General features: G+C 39.8%; 2 protein-coding genes across 2 annotated transcripts in view; one reads left to right on the top strand and one right to left on the bottom strand.

The window, feature by feature from the left end:
- adcy5 (adenylate cyclase 5) overlaps positions 1-6371 on the top strand; it is a 90049-nt gene extending 83678 nt beyond the window's left edge. Inside the window, exons 18-21 of the mRNA XM_035676316.1 lie at positions 238-501; positions 944-1148; positions 1432-1556; positions 2660-6371. Of these exons, the coding sequence (XP_035532209.1) occupies positions 238-501; positions 944-1148; positions 1432-1556; positions 2660-2788 (723 nt within the window). The 3' untranslated portion in view covers positions 2789-6371. The remainder of the gene's footprint in view (positions 1-237; positions 502-943; positions 1149-1431; positions 1557-2659) is intronic.
- A 1427-nt stretch (positions 6372-7798) lies between these two features.
- On the bottom strand, positions 7799-20440 carry sec22a (SEC22 homolog A, vesicle trafficking protein). The gene is made up of 7 exons (XM_035676315.1): positions 20313-20440; positions 18707-18917; positions 15881-16044; positions 14890-15069; positions 11916-12034; positions 11074-11139; positions 7799-10730 (listed from the first exon to the last, which is right to left on the bottom strand). Exons 2-7 carry the CDS (start codon positions 18886-18888, stop codon positions 10530-10532), a joined length of 912 nt encoding a protein of 303 aa, XP_035532208.1. The 5' UTR covers positions 18889-18917; positions 20313-20440; the 3' UTR covers positions 7799-10529.
- Positions 20441-22772: the final 2332 nt, after the last annotated feature.

Raw genomic sequence — 22772 nt, 5'->3', positions numbered from 1 at the left:
AGTCGATGTGAAGCAAATGTAAAAACTGACCAGAGGGTGGCGTCAGAGTTAACAGAAAAGATAACTGATGGTGCTACATGAAAAGTCAGGAGTTCACCAAAGTCATTAGGATTCATCCTCTGGGGACCATGAATATCTGTACCAAATTTTATGGCAACCCGTCCGGTAGTAGTTATATACTACTCCAGATACTCAACAGTTTTGGGTTTTCCCCCCAAAATATTGATTCTCTTTCAGGCCACAGAGGAGAAGGAGGAGATGGAGGAGCTGCAGGCCTACAACCGCCGTCTGCTCCACAACATCCTGCCCAAAGACGTGGCGGCCCACTTCTTGCAGCGTGAGCGGCGTAACGACGAGCTCTACTACCAGTCGTGCGAGTGCGTGGCTGTTATGTTCGCCTCCATCAGCAACTTCTCAGAGTTCTACGTAGAGCTGGAGGGCAACAATGAGGGAGTGGAGTGTCTGCGGCTGCTCAACGAGATCATTGCAGACTTTGATGAGGTGGGACATGAACAAGTCCGACTGGAAGTTGTGTTTGTGTGTGTGAGTGAGTGAGTGAGTGAGGGCATAAATCTGTGGCTTCCACTGTGGGATCCACTGATTGGTGCACAGTGGTGCTTTATTGATTGTCATCCCCTCTCTCTCTCTCTATCCCCTTTTCCTATCAATCTTCAGCAGGCAAAAAAACATAAAAAAGGGTGATTTGACTGAATATCAAAAATATTGATGTTTCAGATCAGATTTTTCAAATCTTTTGACTATTTAAATGTTTTGTACATTGGTCCTTTGTTCTATAAAAAGACAAAAGAAATAAAAAATATAAATTGTTCGACTGGAGCTTAAGGAATATGGTTATTAGAATAAGATCCAATGAACCATAACCCAAACCCTTCTAAATATATATACTTTATAGATTAATCCTTCCCTCTCCTGCCACCATTAGATCATCAGTGAGGAACAGTTCCGTCAGCTAGAGAAGATCAAGACCATTGGCTCCACCTACATGGCGGCCTCTGGCCTCAATGACTCCACATATGACAAGGTCGGGCGCTCGCACATCCGTGCCCTGGCCGACTACGCCATGAGGCTGATGGACCAAATGAAATACATCAATGAGCACTCCTTTAACAACTTCAAGATGAAAATAGGTGAGCTGCAGAGAAGAAAGAAGTGATTTTGTACATCTAATGGGGATGCAGATGGAGTGAAATTGTTATTGACTGGAACGGTTACTTCCAAACTGATATTGATCCATTTTGGGAGAGAAAGAAAAGATGAAAGAACCTGACACAATAAATATAATTTTGCCAGCCAAGTTATGTAAAAAAAGAATTCATAGAATAAATATTTTTTGCATCCATTTATGGTCTAAGTCTAATTGGTTAAGTAGTAGTTAAGTCTAATGCACGTAATACTTGTTTCCTTTCGTAGGTCTTAACATTGGCCCTGTGGTTGCCGGGGTGATTGGGGCCAGGAAGCCTCAGTACGACATCTGGGGTAACACAGTGAACGTGGCGAGTCGTATGGACAGCACAGGTGTACCGGAGAGGATCCAGGTGAAGTGTAACATCACACTGCCAAAATATTCTCTAAGCACGTCATTTCACTTAGTGGAGAGCTATAACCTAAATAACATTTCTATTAGATCATTTTAGAATATTTTTTTAGACTTTACTTTGCTTTACTTTTTTACTTTGGTCCATAACCAACAGATACACTAGGTTTTATTCAGATAGTTGTGAACAGTCATCAGCTTGGTGACAACAAACAATATTAAACAACTGTCACTGAAAATCATCGTAGTAGACATTTTCCATCTAGCAATATGAATTTGTCTTATCCAAGTTAAAAAACATTAAAAACAAGTCAAACAATCTCAGTCCTTATGTCAGAATAGAATAAATGAATTTTGAGGCTGAAATGACTCAATAGAAGAGTATTTGCAGAGCTCAGGACTGCTCTTTTGTTTTGCCATGTTGGAGTTAGCTCCAAGCTATTTGGGTCAAAAATGTGAAATTCCTCTAATGTGCATGAGTTCTGCAAAAGTGCCTTTCAGACATGGCTGGTGGCTGGATTTCGAAAAAGTCTATTCAAGTTAATGAAAAATGTTAATTAAAAATGGCCATATTGGTTTCGCTCTATCAGATGTGAAATCATTAAAGTTTAATAACTCAAAGCTACTTTGAACACAGATGGAACCCTTTAATTTCATCTCATCCGTCTCCACTGCACTTTCTGAAAAACCATTTACACAAGAGAAAATATAAACCAATGCTTCCTAATGAACATGAAAAGTGACAAGGCAACAGCACGATTACGCTAGGATGTAACCACTGAGATTTCATCTATTTGTAGAATATCCAGTTTCAAGTACAGACCAGCAAGCTGAAAGGAGTTAGTTGCCCAGACATCAAGGTTATTACCATTGTTTAGACATCCTTTCAGGGACCATATAAGTCGTTAAATGCAATTAAAGCAATGATTTTATGTAAACTTAGTAAAGATTTCCAACAAATTTAGCCCACTTTTAACCCAGACATCTAGTCATCTTCCATAAATCACCAAATCACTGCTGACTGGGAGTCATTAGATGCTAAATGAAGACAAAGTAATGACACAAACCTGTCCGCTCACTGTTCCTTCCTCCCTCTGTCCTCAGGTGACTGCAGACCTGCACCAAGTACTGAGCTCCTATAACTACACACTAGAGTACAGAGGTGTGGTCACAGTCAAGGGCAAAGGAGAGATGATGACCTATTTCCTCACCAGTGGACCACCTAACAGTTAACCCCAACCAAGTGACAAACAGACACCCTGGGGTAGGCGCCTTAACTCTGCCTCCGACATAACGAGCAGGCTCACGGACCTCGGATAGCTTAGGGGCAGATTGAGACTGACTGAAGCGTCCCCTTTTACCGTGCTGATCCTTTCTTAAACTCACTGAGGCCACAATGGGGAAAGGATGAGAAAATTCATCCTAAAGCCCAGCCTGCGGAGGAAACTGTCAGTGGAAGAGGCCTAACTTGCCTGAATCTGCCATTGAGACCAAAGAAGTCCAATCAGTGCGCAAAAGACAGATTTCGCTGGCTGTCTAAGTCTAGGTCCTAAAGGAAAAATGTTCTTAAAGAAATTCTATTTGCTTCAGTCTGTCAGATTTTCTGAGGGTTTCAGACAAACCCGCAGGAGGACATGGCCTACGTCACTTCCTCTCTTTCTCTCTGCCTTTCTCCTGCTGAAGTATATGTGTACATGTAAAACACAGACAGTTTTATGTGTATGTATACAATTTTTATGTACTGTATGTGAAAACACATTTTGTCCCTTTTGTCGTGATAGAGCTACAAAACTCTCAAGTTTGTGCACTCAGCCAGCACCGCAGCACTAATCCGTCCTTGCATCGATATCTGATCACATCAGTAATTAACCGATTGATGGAGGAGTCGCAGTAAGTTGTGTGGAGAGTGTGTCTTTACAGGTGAGAAGGTCCCTCAGAGACAGGTCGGACTGTGTTTTGTATGAACAGACAGAAAACGCTCTGCAGTGTTTACAGAAAGTCAAATGTATAAATTCACAAACTCTCACTACAGTATGGACAGCATATATACACACACACTAAACACAAAGAGGATGTCAATGAAGAGCTTTTTTCTAATCTTCGACATTTTGTATTTTGACTTCAGAACACCAAACCCTATCAAATATTTTAAGATTCTATATTTTGTACATTAATATATTAGAGAGCTATCTATAAACACCAATGTGTATTCAGACATACATACCGTATCACTCATGTTGGGATTTCACAAGTCCTCACAAGTGTTGCCTGGTCTCAGCCTCAGCAGATCGACGTCCCTGAATGCTCGATTTTCTTGCTCTTTTCACCAAATTCAGCATTTTCGATCTGCAGGAAGTCAACCGTTTCTTTTGCTAGTGTGTTTGGATTTCACGTTGAGAAGAAAGTGTTAAAATCAAGTGAGTGCGCTCTTTGAATGGCAGACTAGAGTCTGGGAATGGATTAGTCTTTTTGCACTCCAGTGCTTTCAGCCGTCCACCCCTTTCTGCATCGCTCCACAACCTCCTCTTGCTTGCTCAATCAGATGGTACGACCCAATGAATGTCCAATGATCTCCGATGAGGCCTTTAATATGAACTCTACACTGACGGTGATGATGCTCATCCTGTGGACAGGGACAGACGAGCCCGTGTGGAAATGTGCCCTTTTATCTGCTGTTTTTTTTTTTGTTTCTTATCCGAGCAGTTTTCTTCAATATTACAGCATTACTCAGCATGTCATCAGACAAACTATCTTTAACCTGGCAGTTTCATAGATTTTAGTGATTTTTAGTGATGTTATTACCAAACATTACAGCTGGTTCTGTTTGTCTTGGCTGAGTCACAGAGTACAGTAATCAGTAAATGTCTGGACAGTGTTGAGTTTTTTCTGAGAATATTGAGGAGTATACCATATTTGAGATGAAAGGCTAAAGGATGAGGCTAGCATTGTTTTTATATTTTGAAAAGACCAACATCAACAATGTGTTAGTCCATTTCTCAATACTCACCTACTCTGTGGCTACACACACTGCACCCTCAGCCCCCAGGCCTCTATCTCTTGTGAAGACATAAACCTTTACCTTAACACTGTAAACGCTATAGTTTGTAGCAAATAGAGCATTTATTGGGACTGTTGTTTATTTAAAACCCTGTTGCTGCACTAGGCTAGTATGTAATTATTGCACCTGGACGTTGTATGTGGGATTGACTCAAAATGAACTACAGTGGATCGATGTTTCACTGTACCACTGCAATCATTATAGATTTTTATTAACAAAATGAATTAAATATGAATTGAAATTATGCATAAAGAAACACAAAATGAATGATTAAATATTGAAAAAGATCATGAAAACGCAGAGCAACTACTGGAGCTCTGATTCGCCAGCTGCAATGTGCCAGTTGGAATCCAACCAATCAGAGCTCCTGCTGCTGCTCCGCATTGTTACTGTTTAAAAACTTAAATTTAAGATCATTTTTGTATTATTATTATTTTTGCGGTTCCATTTTCCTAAATAGATTATAAATCACCAGACCAATTTGAAACTAGTTTTATAATGCATAATTACAAATATAAAATATAAATATAATTAAACAAGTTTTTTTTATTGATCAATGTATTAACTGATTTTTTATTAAACAAGGTAAAAGGTATAAAGATTCCAGGGGCCCACCCGAGGCTCTATACCAGTGGGACATGTCATCCAGTGCAGTGGTGCGACTTAGACATTTTATTTTTGGGCAACAACAGTTAGCTCTGTGGAACAGAGGAATGAGATATATCCGGGTTTTGCTACACGGTCGATGCTTGTTAGTGTGATCAATTCATTGATGATTGTTGGTCTTTTCATATAAAGATATCTATTAGCACCTGCCTTAACCTTTAAGAGAAACTTGGCACTGAGTCAAAACGTTTGCTTTGAGCCTGTAGAATGAAAATAAGCTTGCACTGGTCTACTCTGGTGGTTTCTGTTTTGTTAATGTACTGTATTGCTGCAACCATTATCTACACACCACTGCTAAAACTTTTAAGTGTCATCCCATTTGACTCATTGAATGGGGTGCCATTCTACGCCCACGCAAGCCCCCTTTTTTCTACTGCTTATAGTGCAGGAATGTGCCATTAGAAAGGGGCTGGAGAGAAGGCACAGATCAGAGATGTGGGGTGCAGCTACGGGGTGCCTGAGGAGATACTTTCTCAGATTTAAAGAGAAGGAGAAGCTCGCCTCCTTTTCAATTATACAGCTGAGGATTGATGACTGATTAGATGACAGGGTGAGGCAGCGTCTGTGACAAAAACAGCTTCAGAGACAAAACCGTGGGTTGTTTTTGTTTTCATGCCAAACACTATGCCCCTTTTGTTTTTATTGTTTTTTTTTTTGTTTTTTTTTTTACAGTCAAATAAACTCCTGAGATGTTTCACAGGTACTACATGACTTCATCTGGATTCTTTTCTGACTGTGTTGTCAGCTCACCAATGATTTTAAGATGAACGGCAGTTCACTTTGTGTCGTCTCAGCATACTCATATAGTACCAAAGCTAAAGGTTCTGTACGAAGAACAAGACTTCAGGCATACACTATATGGACGAAAGTACATGGACACCCTATGGCTGGTGCAAGGGCCCCTTAGTTCCAGTTCCAGTAAATCTTTATTCCGCAGCACACAATATATTAGTCTATGTTGTTGCTTCAGACTGTATATTAAAGGTTTGGAAGACCCTTTTTAACATGACAATGTTTCTGTATGACCTGCTCAACAAACACCCACATACCTTTAGCCATATACAATAGTGTCCAAAGGAAATAAGATACTCTCAATAAAAATCTACCCCCCCTTTAAAGCTTTCTTATGCAACATTGTTTAAAACCCCTCAGCTGGCATTGTGCTGAAAATGAGATTCTTTTTACATGTTTTCAACACTCACCAACAGATGGCAGCAACACTACATCTCTTGCTTAAACCAATGGCCCCTTTGTCTCTTTTTTCATCATGATTACTGTTTATATATGATGGAAGAGATGGAAGCAAAATGCTAATCTGCTGATTAGCACCCTGAGTGTTACTTCATCCATTACAGCTTTAATATCTGTATTTATACAGAAGTGAAATCACTGGCCATTAGATCAAATAAGAATGAATTAGGTTCTTGGTTATTAGTTAATTTAATAACTCCTGATATGTATTTAAGTAGCAGCGTTGAACTCAATTTAGACTGAGCATCTTTAGATATAACTTAAGGATTTGAATGGTCATTAATGGAATAAAAGGCCACAGTACTGCAGGCAGTTACCACAATAGTGTTTTCCTGGCTTTTCTCAGGGGAATGTTGGAGCAAACAAATTCCTCGGAGCCTCAGACTTAATGATTTTGACCTTTTTTGAGCAGCCAACCTGTGAGCCCCCTGACTGTGTGAGCTTTGCTACAAAAACATTACCACCACTGACATTCACTTGAAGCATGATAGCTTTAAATTGTGCTTCAAGTAGTCTGCAATTTATACCTGCAGTACCCATTTGTCATTAAAATCCACATACTTCCTGCTCAGGAAAAAATATATCCCTGCTCTATTAAACTACATCTGGAGGAAATTGCTGTTCCTCATAATGAGACACCTACAAAAAAACATCAATTATAATCATCGTATTCATAATACCTCTTGTGCCATTACTTATTTGGGAAGGGGAGTGCTGCCTGGAAAGGGTTTCAGCTGCCTCTGAATCACAAGGCAATCTGTTGCTTCTTGTTGCTCCAGAGAGATAAGGAAAAAAACGACTTTGGGGGGAGGAAATTAAACAAAACTCAGCAGTTTCACTATATTTAGCAGTTGAAACTCCAGTGCTCATTTACCATATGCTGGAGGCTCCAGCCTTCAAGGTTAGGTAAATGTTTCCTTTAAATTACAAAGGCTTTGGATCCGATATCCTCCTTATCACAGGGTGCTTTGAATCTTCTAATCTTTTTCATAATTACAGCAACATGCATCAGATCTCATCGAATGCCTCATTAAGCCCCAGCAGTGCTATAATAAAAAGACTGCATTCAATTTTTGTTGAAGAATGGATATCACTGTAATGGTAATGGTAATGTCTCAGATTTGTTTAATGTTCAATGTTCCATAGCTGAGCTCAGAGACAATGAGTCCTAATACAAGAGTAGATACGTTTCAAGTTGACTGAAGAGGACCAGAGCACAATGTGATGAATCAATGTGCCTTCATGTGCAACAGAAAATGGACAAAACATTTCTGGTCTCAAATATGCTTTAAATCCAGTGTTCCAACACAGTTTCCATTTCAAATCAAATCCATTCTTTCGCAATTAAATATTTTTTCAAACACAATTTCTATATTCTGATCCTGACAGAGGGACTTTCAAAAGCTTGTGTGAAAAACAAAATGTTAAGAATTTGTACAACACCACATATAATACGTTTTCAGCAAGTTTTAATGATCACATTCGTTTTCCATACTTGGATAAACCAGTATTAAAGCCTTGAATTTCAACTGTTTCTATTTTACACACACCCACACTACACATTTACTGTAACTGCTGTGGAATAGGAGAATGTGAACCCAAACAATCTGAGCCAGGGAAGCTGGATTCAGGTCCAATCGAATCCGAGCCATATTGTGAAAAGAGCGATTAGGTCATGTAGGTGTGGCACCGCTGTTGGAAAGCAGGGAACATCCAGAGAGCGCAATGATGAATCATACGAGGCTGAAGTGTTGCAGCGGTCCCCCGACAGATCAGTAGTGCAGATGCCAGATGGACATGGAGTGGAGCTGCGTGGCTGTACTCCTTTTCATTTTTGCTTCTTCCAGTAAGAGAGAGAATAGTTTTTATGACAATCTTGGCACAACTGTTGAGCTACTCATGAACAATGAACAATAAAAGGCATGACTCAATTCTCTACCCTTCTCCATTTGTTTGCTATCATTTATTGGGATGGCGCAGGAGACCAGGAAATCTTCCCATAATTTCCTTAACAAATCTCACACTGCCTAATAAAAATAAATGTGGCATCTCCTGACTGTAATTGTGTTAAATGTGAACACTGTGCTAATATCCATTACAAAGGCAGAGAGTGAGAGACTGAGTTTCTGTCTTCAAAAGTGGCGGGCCCAACGGTGTCTGAACCGAGGGGTTCGGTGGGAGGAAAAGCACACCCGAGGCGGCTCAAATGATGCGGACTGCCTCTGGCTGCCACAACACAGCCACGTATCTTTACTGCTGCCAACACAGACCTGTTTATTAACATAGTCACTTGACACTGGCATATGCTTGAGGCTGTGTGGGCGAGGAAAGATGGTATGAATGCTAACAGGCTGTTTGTGTCTACTGGAGCAGGAGTTACTTTGTGACAACAGGCCGCCAGTCTGCGTTTAAAAAAATTGGAGCAATCATAAAACAACAAAATTAAAGCAATAAAAGCTGCATAAATGTTCATTGACCACATGTCTTGGAACAATCAGTCAGTAAATAAATAGCAAAATGGACTATCAAAATGACAATTATCTGCAAATCAATGGCTCCTTAATACAGGATGAGGGCCACGCACACAAGGCAGCATTGCATAGTTTTAAACCAAGACCTAAACCAGAGTCCTGCACTGGGTCAGGTTCACACCGGTACATGTGCAAAAAATGCATCTAACAGGTAGAAAAAAAACAAAACACAAAATGAACTGATGATATTGGTGATGTGAATGGGAGATGTCCAGTCTTGCAGTGTTTTTATGTTCCTTAAGCAGTTATTAAGTTTTTAATAGTCTGCACATGATTTTAAAAAATAGTGATTAATATGTTTAATTTCAGCTATATGCTGTTGAACATCTGTTTAGCCTTTGAAATAACAGGGCTGTGTATTGAACCTCAATAATATTTGAGTACAACCAGAAATGTGTCTGTAGCTCGAGCATCAAAGACCGTCAAATACCGACAACTGTCATCAAATTTCTGGTCAAATTCTTAAGGGCAACATACACTGCATCCATTGTTTTCTATGTAACCCTGTGATCCAGTGACTCCTCAGAATACGCCACTGTCGTATTTTCCAGGTTGGTTCACATAGCTCTCCAGAAGCAGAAACTTTGACCACATTCGCACAAATCAACATGCATGTCAGCTGACCCATTCTACTTGACATGGTTGATGTGTGTTGGATTTTACTCTTGGTTACTTACACTATGACCAGATATGTCCTGATTTAAATATTTACTAATTATGCTAATTTTAGGCAGCATTTTAATTCCAGCAAAGTTATTGTGCAGCTGGTTTGTGTTGATACAAAACGTGTACTGTATATGATAAGTTTCACTTAATTTCTAAAATAAAAAATTATAAACCCAGACGATGCCATTGCTCTCTTGGCCACCCTGCTGAGTCTAGGCAGCATGCCTGAGGTGTGCAAAGTAAAGCATACCAAGAACTAGTCCCATATAACAAACTCAGTATTTAAAAAGCATGAATTTGTTGGTACTGAAAGGGATCTTATTTGGGTGATAAATTCCTAGTAACAACTAGAGCACTTTAAATGGGGTGAATGTGTAGCCTTTGTATTTGTTGGGATTGAGTGTTATCTGTAGCAGGTTGGTTCTGAGGTGCAGGAAGAGTATGGATATGAAAAACTGCACATATGCAGGACTCTGAGCTAAACTACGGCTGCATTTAAAAGAAGTAAAAGTAGATATCTTAAACAGACTATGGTGCAGAGTAGACAACTCCGAATATCCATCCAATAAGCTCCATGAATGATTGGGGCGTGGCTGTTCACACTGAGATCTGTCACTGTGCACTGGTGCTGGGATAAAGTGACCAGACTACTGTGGTGCCGCACATTTTTCGGTTTCTCTTTCTGAACTGGAAGGATTTGGGTTTTTTTTTCTTTGTCCCCCGGCGGGTCAGGGCCGTCTCCGCTGCATTTCCAGGGCACGTGCAAGACATCGTCAGTAGTCCTTTGTGTTTGAAGTTTTTGTCAGACGTTGTAGTCTGGCGCTTTTCCCAGCGGTTGCCTCAGTTTGATCTGCAGAGTCATGAAGGCCCCCACTGCCACATGGAAGAGGATCTGCCACATGTTTCTCAGTTCATACAGATACATGTTGGACAGACAGATGAGTGCAAACGCCAGGAAGGACTTACTGTTCCTCCACACAGAGAAGTAGGCAAACAGGTAGCACTGAAAGTAGGAGGACAGAGAAGAATTTAAATGCTGCACACTTTGTGTGACATGTTTTCATCATTAATGTCCTCCACGGGACAATAAGTCTGCTCAGCAAGTAAGAAACCCCATCTGATAACTTTGTTCCCACCATCAGTCTATCAATTTGTGGTGCTCCATTTAATATCAAGGCTGCACAAAAGGGGCTGATGAAAATGTTTTAGAGAAGGTAGTGGGGTAAAAGACATTGAGCTTTTGCTAATGTTAGTCTAGCTGACAAGCTGCTGAGCTGTAAAGTGCAGGGCTGTTAGTCAGCCAGTCAGCCAGTGATGGGCTGCTCTTACCGCAGACTATCACTTACCTGATACAGACAGGCTGCTGTGCCGAGGAAGAAGGCAATCACGTAATTAAAGTCTTCATCGTCATTCTGCAGACAAGAAAAAAGGTTGGGTTTTTTTTTTTTTTTTTTAGCACTAGTCATCCATGTCTAGACAAAGCATCATGAAACGAATATGACAAGAAAATTCATTTTCATTTAGTCTTATCTAGTTTAATAGAATATGATGTGACATTTACAGTTGAATGGCATATGGCAGACTGACACTGTGATGCACCACAGTTAAATGAATTCTACGTACCTTTGTTAAAGAAAGTTAATTGATGCTAATGATTTGGATCTTATTTTTAGGTTTATTGTTTATGATAACTATTACATTGTATGTTATTAACTAGACACCAGGTATTATATTATATCTAAGCCACTTTATTTGGAGGTAAAACCGAAAGTAAGAGATCGAATAATGTCAGTGATAATTCTTTGTTACATAAGAAAATTGTGTACAAACAACCACAGTAATAGAGGAAGCCCATGATGAGCAAGGATGTCAGTTTGTAAACTGTGATGAATGTAAATTGTGGAGTTTGGGTTGTAATTGTACAGGTTGAATTCATTTGCTCTTCCAGATCATTTTCACTAACCTGGAAAATAATTTGAAACCTGTCTGATGTGTCTGTGTTTCGTGCCCCGTCTGGCTTCTTTTTAGCAGTCACTGCTTTCCCAGATCTTAGGAATTTGCTTAACTTTGTTATTACCAATATGGCGACAGCTGAAACTATGAAAATAGGACCCAGGTTATGTGAATCCAGAATTTCACTTTTAGAGAAACAGAATCTGTTTGAATGTCCTCTCCTATATGTCCTAACCTGTAGTATGCTCTCTATAGCGTGGACTCCTCGCAGCAGGTTCAGGCCTCCACAGAGGACACTGAGCACACAGGACACAATGCCAGGGAGAGTCACTGGCTCCAACATCTGTGTGGGAGCTGGAAGAGAGAAAGGACATGGTATTACAAACTCAGCACAATCTGCTTTGACAAATGAGATACAAAAGCATTAAGAAAAAAGGAGCTTCAAAGTATATAGCAAAACATATGCAATTTATTAATGTAACTAGTAATAAAAAACTATAAAATGAAGGATAAAAGGAAAAATCCTTGAATAGAAATGATAAGCCAAGCATATATTGTCCAAAATATTCTGGCAAGGTAAAAGGAGTGATGCGTCACTATTATCAGATCAGAATACTTCATCCTCCGGGACAAAATGATTTATGTTCTCAGAAAAGGGCAACCAACAGAGAGCGAACAAAGCGTGGAGAGCTGCCCTTAAGAGGATGTCAGGGGGAACACAACCGCTGTAAGTGACCCGAGGTGGCATCATTTAGCTTGGGGCAGCTGAGGTGTGACGGTGCGTACAGGAGGGTTGTTTTCTGCAGCAAGTGAGGGGAAGGGAGCAAGTTAGGGGAAGGGAGCAAGTGAGGGGAAGGGAGCAAGTGAGGGGAAGGAGCAAGTGGAGGGGAAGGGAGCAAAAGTGAGGGGAAGGGAGCAAGTGGAGCTGTTTGACTGAGCAAAGCACATCAGACCACAAGACACACAGTATCCTTAGGACTTGTTTTTCTTTTCTACAGATTTTAACAAAAAAATACCTGGGACTAGATGTATAAAAACTACATACAGACAAAACCACACATACCCCTTTCCCCTTCCATAAAATGAGATCATAAAAGAAGAATGTGCATATACTTAGCTGAGAGATAGCTGAGATAGGTGCAGATGACATGAAACATCATGTAATAGCTGTAACCTTATAGTAAAACATTATTAGTTTAGGATGTTTGCTATCTTCAGTGCCATTTTTTCAGTCTACACAGCGTTCTGTAAAATGTCAATAAAAGGCGCATTTATAAACGTAACTTTAATTCTTTGAGTGACAAATTCTATCATCCTTTTTATTTATATTATAGTCATTATATCTCCTTGAATCATGAATCAGACTCAAACTGAAACAGACTTTGCAATGAATCACATTGCAAAGTCTGTTTGAATATGGACTATGGATTAAACACTAATGTTCATTTCTGATGTTTAATAACTGATAACTGATAACTAATAACTCACTGAGATATTCCACGATGAAGGTCTACAGGTACATGAGATTAATTAATGGCATGAGTGCTATAAATACCCATAATGAGAGCTGTTCTGCCGCTGTTGGAGAACTTAGCTGATGCAACACAGTCAGTGAAGTTGCCCTTCTTTTCCATTCGTCTACCACTCATTATATTTTGACAGGTCTACTGAGTGGTGGAGTGGGCACAAGTATCGACATGCAAACAGTTGTTTAAAGCCTCATTATGTAACTTTTCTACCTTAAAATAACAGCTTCAATATATTTTTTATGCTAAACCGACTTGTAATAGGGTGAATGGTGACTCTGTCATCCCCACTCCCCACGCTTTACTGATTTTGGTGAAACTGGATCATATTTTATGGAGAAAATGTTTTCTGGCTTTCCCTCCGATGTCCTTCAGGTAAGTAAATGACCCTCTAAGGTAGTTATCACAGTCTGTGCTGCCTGGACTGGGAGCTTAAAGCACCAGGAGAGAGTTAGTATATTTACTCCACTAGCAAAGGAGCTTTTGACAGTCGGGAAGAGAAGGTTTAAGGCCTGGCGGAAAGGGGAGCCAGTGGGGAATGCAGATGGGGAGTGCAGCCGGTGTTGTGCCAGAACCAAAGCCTGGAATCGGGCTCAGCAACCTCTGCGGACATGGCAGAGGTGAAGAGACTTAAGTTCCCCAGTCCCCCAGTTCCTCAATGATTGAGATGTAAAAAACAGAACCAGGGGCACAGCTTCATAGACCTGAATATAAGAATGCGTATGCGTATTTCTGCCTTTGTTTTTGACATACAACTTTAGTCGTGAATGTCTGGAGTTTATAAAAGAAGAAAATTTTTGTTTAGACTGATATTCATCAGATTTTATGTTGCCAGTCTTCCAAAAGTAGGCAGGAACACACTGTTCACTACATGGTAGCTCCAAAAATATTACGCATAATTGAAAGTCAAAAAGACAAAAAACACGGAGACATCACAAAATGAGCTCTTAATCATCCTTAAAAAGTAATATTAAAACAATAAATGTTGAAATAAGAGTATTTTGCGCTGCAAAGGGTATTCTTTAAATACATTCTGGTATTGTTTTTAATAATATGTTCACCAATTCTTTAATATTCAAAATTAAAGGTTATTTTTTTGTTTGAAATGAAAGTACGTTATTTCAGCAAGATATCTGTCTACAGAAAGATAGATTTCTTTCATGTGATACTGTAAGTGATCTATAAACCAATTCAAGTAAAATAAAGTGTAATTCAAAAAGGTGGTTGCTGATGCACTACAATGCAGAAACAGGAGATTTAAATAAAACAACTAAACTACTAAAAATGTACCGATGGGAATACATTTTGGCACTATACTGCACCTTTAAACAATATAACAAGCACGTGGAAGAGTTTACAGGTTTAATGTGAACTGTTCAAAAATCAAACAGCTCAAAAAGTCAAATCACCCGCTATTATTCCTTTACTGGTGTTGTAAAGGACCCAGTATTCTGTGGAAATGATCAGTGACCTTTCTATGTCATGGTCCTACAAAGACCAGTGCTACGAGTGTTAATAGTGGCAAGTAATGAGAGGAAGATGAGATGAGATTGCGCTTTTATATATTGATCCCCAGAGGGGAAATTAAGTAGGTAGTCTATTACAATAACACACTTCTTTGATAGCTGGATGGGTTATGTATGCGGTGTGTAAATGTGTGTGTGACAGCAGCTCATGTCCTACCTATGCCCTTGTATTTAGAGGGTGTGTGCACTGAGAATCCATTGATAGCCCGCAGGTCCTCAGGGGAGAGCTGGTAGGGCGGTCGCAGCTTGATCTCTGTCTGCATGTCAGCCAGGTTGATCTTGGTGGACAGGGAACGTGGGCTGTTGTAGCGCTGTTTGGTCTTCTGGATGAAGGTGTCTGATGGATGACAGTGAGCACAACAACAAGGTGGTTAATTACACAGGGGGCAAAAAGAGGGAGACAAACAGATCATTTGTATGTGAGAGCAGGACGTTCTGTTTGGGTTAAAACAAGATTTCAGTCTTTGATACTGTATCTGTAAAATGATTCATTAATGGACTGATTGGCAGACAGCTACACACATTTTGATGATTGATTGTTTAAATTATTTATAAAGTTCATATGCCAAACATTCTCTGGTTTAAAGATTGGCTGAATTTCCCTGTTTTCATATCACAAAATGGGTTTCAGATCGTTTGTCTAACGTTTGATGTTCACTGGGCCTTTGACATCTCGTAATGGACATTTTACAGACTAAACAATTATTACATGAATCCTGAAAATATTACACAGATTAATCAAAAATGGCAATGATGATGCATAATAAACTGTAATGTTTTTTTTGTTGAGATAATTGCATGAAGTCATTTTGTAATTATTTGTCGTTTCTCATATTTTAGTGCAACCACTTTCTCTAAACCTGCCTTTTTTACACTCGCTACAGTTACATTTCCCAGAATACCTTTTGTTGAGCTCTGGAAAATATACCTTGTTCAATTCCGTGTTTACATACAGGAAGAGGGAATATACAAATTTTTTTATTAATAATGGGAAGTTAAGCAAAATGTTGTAGTCTACAAAAAGCGTGAATTAAAACATTCATTAACATGAAGCTAATTTTCTAAGAGAAACTGGTGCACCTTCTTATTTCGTGATGAATCTTTTCCCTCTATTATTACCCTTGCCCTTGTAATTGCATGGAGCTCACCAAATTCAATAAAGGAGTATGGCCGCACAGCGTTGCTGATTCGCTTGGGGTCGTATGTGACGATAAACTCTTTCTGTAGCTCGTCCAGGAAGCAGAAGGCCAGCACATTGGGATAGTTTGCAGTGCACACCATCAGGTATCCAACACCCAGTGCGCTAGTGAAACTGAAATACACACACACACACACACGTGCACAAACATTATTGCTTTCCACGCACTGTACTCTTTTCTCTTGACAGAAAAGCTGTGAAACTGTAATTAGGACACCAAGCTAAATACAGTGCAGATTATAGAAAAAAAAAAAACACAATGGCATTTCTGATTCTGCAGGCAGCTGCTCTAAACACAGAACAAACATTATTTCAGCACATTTGTGACTAAAATGTACACGTTCACCGCTAATTAAACACCATACCACATTCACATGCACATAGGCAGACACTATCTTTTTGCCCTGCAGTGTTAATTGATACACAGAGCACAAATTAAATTCCCCAGATACAAAAACCTCTACATTATCGGAATAGCTCGGAGCACAATTGAGGGGAAAGCTGGTTATCAGAGCAACATCTAAATTGATGTGGAACATAAATGTCAACGAACAGTAGAGTGATGTGATGATTATCATGTGGCTAGAAAAAACAAACAAACAAAAAAAAGCATAATAGAAGACATCTGAAGAATGAGTTTGAATCTGATAACAGTATGTCACTGTGTAGCTGCAGCGCCTCAGAAACCAAACTGACTAATGCACAAATATCAAAGAGAGGCGGGTGAAAAACACCAAATCTCCCTTCACAGTTAGTACACAGCATCAAGTTGGCTGTGTGATTACTGATATGAGTGTCTCTTAAATATCACAGCTGCAGTAAGTAAAGTTCATTTGACAACAGCTTTCAAGAGCTGACATCACAAAGTGCTTCACTATAAAAGACAGAAGAAACCAGATTCAAACAGTCAAAGGGAATGAATTTCAAAATTTAGGAGCCACAACTTCAAAAGGTACAGTCTCCTTTAGTTTTACGCCTGCAGGGAGGAACATCCACCTAGTCTTGATCGGAAGACCTCAGACACCTACGAGTGATACAGGGCAGGATGAGTTCACCGATGCAGGTGCCTGACCATGCAGAGCTCTAATACTCATTACAAGAATCAGGAATTGGATTCTGAATTTAAAATAAATCACAAGCCCTTATAGTGGGTCAACAGTACATGTTCAGCTTTTATTAGTGCGTCTCCACATCTGGCATCCTACTAGTTTCCCATCACGTTGAAGGTCTCTGAACAGGACGCACAGACCAACAGTGCCTGTAATACAGGGCCCCAGGCACATGTGACCACAAATCTGTCAAGTACAACCAAACATGTTCATTGGTCACAATGGTGCACCTGAAATTCAGCAGATCTAATAAAGCAGCTGGTGCGTGGCTGGCAGATCAGCCCCTCTTCCTGCAGCATTTCTGAGGAGAACATTCTGTAGAGCTGTAACAAATAGTGCTGCACAGATGCAAGCACAGCAGACAGGAGGAAGCCTGGCTTCGACTGTTTTGCGTAGCTGTTACCATGTTTATTTCTAACATAACTGCTGTAAAACTCAGAAAATAACTTTTTAATTCTCTGATTCACTGCTTTGTTTAATGGCAATCCCTCTGCTCTAGGTCACTCAACCACCACTGCTCTCACTCACTCACTCACTCTCGCTCTCTCTCTTTCTCTCTCTAACTCCCACTTTACATCATGTGTTTACAAACAGCAGCCACAAATCCTAGCCTTTACTAAACAAGAAGTCTAACTCATTTAATCTGATGTATCACTTTATTCAAATGTTTGTCATTTACATAATAAGTTACAATGTATTAGTAGGTGCACCTAAATCCCGTCCTGGTGCACCTAAACGAAGCAGTTATGTGCACCAGAGTAAAAGCGTAGTCTGAAGCCCTGTAATATCAGAAAGTCATAAACTCACTGTTAAGAGATAAAATAAATTTGGTCCTCCGGTATTACTGTTGATGGATGAATATGTTAAAATACAATAAAATGTAAATCCTATCAGAGACATTATATTCTAAATCCCTACAAATGTCCAAATAAACTTAATAAAGTCAGATATAATACAGTTTACAACTGATTTATTTTCACACAAAGTGATACAAATAATCTCCTCCTGCATCACATAACAAGAGCCTCTAAAGGGCCCAGAATATTACATAATAGATTAACCTGTGACTTTAAACACTACCTGCCTCATTCTGACCTTCTCTTCTTCAGATGCTTCAGGCTCCCATTGATTAAAGAGACTCTTATCAGGGGAGACTATAGTATAGTTGGCTCATTAATAGCCAATTCTGAGTGTCTTTTGAGCTCATGTTCTCTGTCTTAATAAGACTAATTAGCTCTTAACAAATAGTGCTTGAGAGAGTTTCAAAGCACTTCCCGAAGCACCAGCGGGGCTTTTCGGAGCATTCTGACACCTCAAATGAAGGCCCAGCTGGCAAATCACTCAAATTAAAAAGATCTTTTCCATCAAGGTTGTGTTAGACGGGTCAAGTGGAGGGCAGAAAAGCTGTCAGCAGTAGATTGTTTAATCGCCCATGGGTGTCAATAGAAAATGATCTAAATCTCAAAGTTATATCTCTAAACTGACCTATGAAACTACCATGAATTGAAAAGATGTGAAGTCACACAAACCCTGATGTTATCTAGCACGTACAAACCGTTATCTGCAGTTAACAGGGTATTGGATATACTTGGTTTATAATGGGATGGAAGTAAAGGGTCCCTTTAAAATGTCCAAACATTGGCAATTTCAAACCCTAGATGACCTACTTGACATTATAAGGTCCAGTCTTCAGTGTGCAGCGGTCAGGGAACTGGCTGAGTTTCTTGGAGAGACCTTTGAGATGCCTCTTGGTCTCCTGAAGCTCTTTGTCCTGCTCATAGTCAGTGGATGCAGAGAGAGGAAGGCCGTCCCCGACCCGAACCACAGAGGCGAACAACACCATCGACATCTTACAGCTCTGGCAATCTCACTGAAGCCCTGCAAACAGACAGGAAAACAGACAGGCACTGTTGATGTTTCTGTCTGGATAATGCCGATGACGGTGAAGCTGCAATAACTGCTAACACCACTCTATTGCTAACTCAGGCTGGACACAGTTCATTCTCTTATGTTAGCATTGCAGCAATAAATGTGCAGCACCCCCATTATTTACACCCCATTATGAGTGAGTCCCACCATAATATCTTACTATGAACATTTATAATGTCATCTTACTCTCACTGCTATCTGCTAATATTGCTCATGTGTTTCTTCACACGTACCCTGCACGTGTATCTTGGTGCACTTGAGTCAAACTGTCCACAACTAAGCACACTTCACCCCCATCAATATAAAGACGAGTCTCGTTTATATGGCGTTATCACAGCACTTGCAAGAAGCAGACGCAGTACGCTTTGTAAGTAAAGAAGGCTCTGAAGTCAATAAATGATTCGACACCTTCATGCAACACATCCACAGTACACGGGCATGGCGAGGGAGTAACAACAAAGCAGGAAACTTCAGAAGAAAGTGTTTTGACAGAGGGAGAGCACATGTGAGGCGCTGTGGACTCCAGAGGTGTCAGTGCGGCTGCTTCTCTTACAGCTGGTTAGTTATTCTCACTCACCGCTTTGTAACGTTACATAAACACGGAAAACAAGGTTTACGAAACGACAATGCACTTTAGATCTGTACGCGAGATTTGAATTCAAGCGTACACCTTCATGACAATAGACAAATACAGACATTATGTTGGTTCGTTCCACATACATACATGGGGCACAGTGCATTTAAAAGCTGGTGGCACAATTAAAGTGTTTAAGAGCCTCCCAGCAGCATTAACGCGGTACCGGTCGGTGGCTGTGGTCGGTGGCTGTGGTCGGTGGTGTTAGGACCATGGACAGCTCCAGACTGAACGAAGGGGCGTTCACAGGAAGCTGCTTATCACCGGATAAAACATTTCATAGCTTCAACGCAAACTCAGGTGTTCAACAGCAGCTACTCCCCGATTGAATGAACTCACAGAACGGTGATACATTACCACGACATGCTGGCTAGCTGTTACCCCTTATGAGCAGCGGGTCAATGGCTCAGGGCTGACGTTCATAAGGGTTTATTTTCATCCGCTCACATAAAAGTCAACCGAACGCTCATTGGCTACAAGTTCGTCGATACCGGTCGTTTTCTTGTAACGTTAAAGGATATAAGCGGCTGGTTTGCATTAGAGGAAAACTAGCCAACTAGCTAAGTTAGCAGCTAGCCACATTAGCATGTTCACCAGCATTTCCTTCCAGCTAACGTTAGCTGCTTAGCACAGCCACCACTCAATGTAAAGCTTTAGGCAAACCTGAACGGAACACATATGTCTGGCAGAGTGAAGTGAGTGTGTAATACCTGGTGAACGAGTGTAGCATCGTGTGGACATCAGTGACATCAGCTGCACAGAGCAGAGGAAGCTAACGCTAACGCTAGCAGCGGGGAGGATCTGTACGTTTACGTGGCTGTTCCGCTGTGCATTGTGGGTAAAGACAACCTCTCATCAGCAACAGAGAAAACACACTTTATCCGGTGTTTGACTTTAATATACTGTATCTATTTATTTAAGACAAAATTGTATGAATGTAATTTATATTTTATTTCAATTTTTGATTTATTTATGTAGCCTACATATTTATTTATTTTTCATTTTTTCTCTTCGACTCATTTTCTTATACTCCTATACTTGTCTTGTTATGTTATTATTCTTTTGTTAAAGTTGTTAATTTCTCTCTAAATTCATAGAGTTTTTAACTATAATAATTATAATAATAACGAGCAATTACCATTACTGACTTTTGATTATAAATTTGGCTATATAAACCTAGTTAAATTATATTCCGTTTAAAATTAATAGTAATAGTTCAAGGCATGTAACAAAGAAGGTGGGTGAGTCAGGGTAAAGTGCCAATTGAATATTTTATTAGAAATAAACAAACATAACTATTTATGTCCTGTTTTCGTCTCTGAGTGCAAGCTCCTGCAGGAAGAGGCCAGCTGCAGGCAGAAAGGGAGCGGTTGTGAAGGGAATAGTGTATTTTATTAATATATACCACAGGCAATGTGGCAATATGAGTGAGATATGAAAAAATTTAATTCTCATCTTAAGGAAGGTCAATTTATAAAGATTTCACTCACATGAACCGGGGACATTGCAATTACATGGTGAGCATGTCCACTGGGACACCCTATAACACTTTTCTACATAAAGTTACAGAATAATGTGGAAAGAGTAAAATGAAATGGACAGCATAAAACAAAACACAACATATAAAAACAAGAGTAACAGTGCTACGTGGTAAAAGAGATTATATTCATAATACATTAACAGTTCTAAGTGGGAACTCTGTAAATAATTTTCATCAAGGACGCTTCCGGTCTAGACCTGCTCTATTCGTTGTGAAAAAGCTGTCCTGAATACACTTCTGTTATCGAATTCGGCCTATACAAATAAAATTGAATTGAACTGAATTATAACACAATGGTATTAGATGGATACTACTTACAGTTCAACAAGGTTGGTAGACAGTAAATAGTGTGCTACTGCAGTATATTTCTCTTTAACAGAGATTGTTAATATTCATGAGCTCATTAACTTTGTGATAGTTACTATGTTTCATAATTTAAGTTTCACTACATTTTGGTTATCTTTTTGTTCTAATCTCCACTTGCTCCAGTTGCTACTTTCCCTCTGAAAGTCAGCAACAAATTAGCCGATTCCCAAAAGCTTGCTTAGACTTTTTTTATGATAAAATTAAAATAACATGAAAAATGAATAATGCGCAACCAGAGCCTGCCAAGCTTTATTGCTGTACTCAAACCTGAAATAGGCCATACGCTGGCATCAGCATTTTATCCTACTTTTTATACATTTCCTGTTAGAATATGAAAGAAAACACAACTTTGGCTGGAGGAAATAAAAACAACAATACAGAGACAGTTAGTGGCCTCATCCTTCACACATACCCATGCAATCTCCCCAGAGCCCAGGCAATGTGTCAGCCTGAAGGGATCTCCTCAGTACCAGCATAGTCTGTGTGTGTGTGTGTCTTGTGTGTGTGTAGAGAGAGAGAGGGAGAAAGACAGACACACGGAATGAAAGTGGATGATGGATGTCTGCTGCTGCTGACAAGTTGATGAATAGCCACAGGTCTCAGCCAAATGTTTAGTGCAGAGAATGTCATGTGTGAGGAAGGCAGTGTCATCATTCACAGTGACACGCTCTAAACAGATGTGCAAGCACATCAGCATTCAAATGCATCAGCGCCAATTGTTTCTCTCCCAGGATGTCATCATTATACATTTCAATTTTGAGCTCAGGAATCCTTGAGAATTATGACATATCTAAAAATATACCTGCAGAGCAATTGTCTAGGTTTTGACATTTCTTTACAGGAAATTCATAAAATGTCATTTTTAGGGACTACCCTGTCTGGATGGGCATCGATATCTTAACAAGACTGAAAGTCTGAAGCTTCAACAGACAATTACATTCATCTCTCAGGGTGGGGCTAGTACAAAGGTCACAGGGTCACAAGAATCTAAAGATTTTATTTCATGAGCGTGAGTATGCCTAACTAAGCCACCAGGAAATATCCTCCAGGGAACAGGCATATCCAAATCCAATTGCATTCCAATGTGTCCACTAGCTGCTGACATATGTCTAGTTATCTTACTCTGGACCAAAATGTCAGACAAACTGACAGAAAACTAACAGACATTGTCATGCAGTGCACCTTGATCTAATATATTTGATTTCTTCAGAGTAAATCAGCCTATTATTAAAGACTCCACCAAAATTAGCATATTTATAGATTC

The sequence above is a fragment of the Morone saxatilis genome, unplaced genomic scaffold (assembly GCF_004916995.1).
Source record: "Morone saxatilis isolate NCDOM2014 unplaced genomic scaffold, NCSU_SB_2.0 Contig5, whole genome shotgun sequence".
In the NCBI taxonomy this organism is placed as follows: domain Eukaryota; kingdom Metazoa; phylum Chordata; class Actinopteri; family Moronidae; genus Morone; species Morone saxatilis.
The sequence above is the reverse complement of the archived record's forward strand: the minus strand, read 5'-3'. Positions and strand labels throughout refer to the sequence as shown.

Coding starts and splice junctions, on each gene's coding strand:
- sec22a (XM_035676315.1), bottom strand. CDS start 18,888: ATGTCGATGGTGTTGTTCGCCTCTGTGGTTCGGGTCGGGGACGGCCTT. Junction 16,045..18,706: donor ACTGGACCTTATAATGTCAA/GTAGGTCATCTA, acceptor TGTGTATTTCAG/TTTCACTAGCGCACTGGGTG. Junction 11,140..11,915: donor CTATAGAGAGCATACTACAG/GTTAGGACATAT, acceptor TCTTGTCTGCAG/AATGACGATGAAGACTTTAA.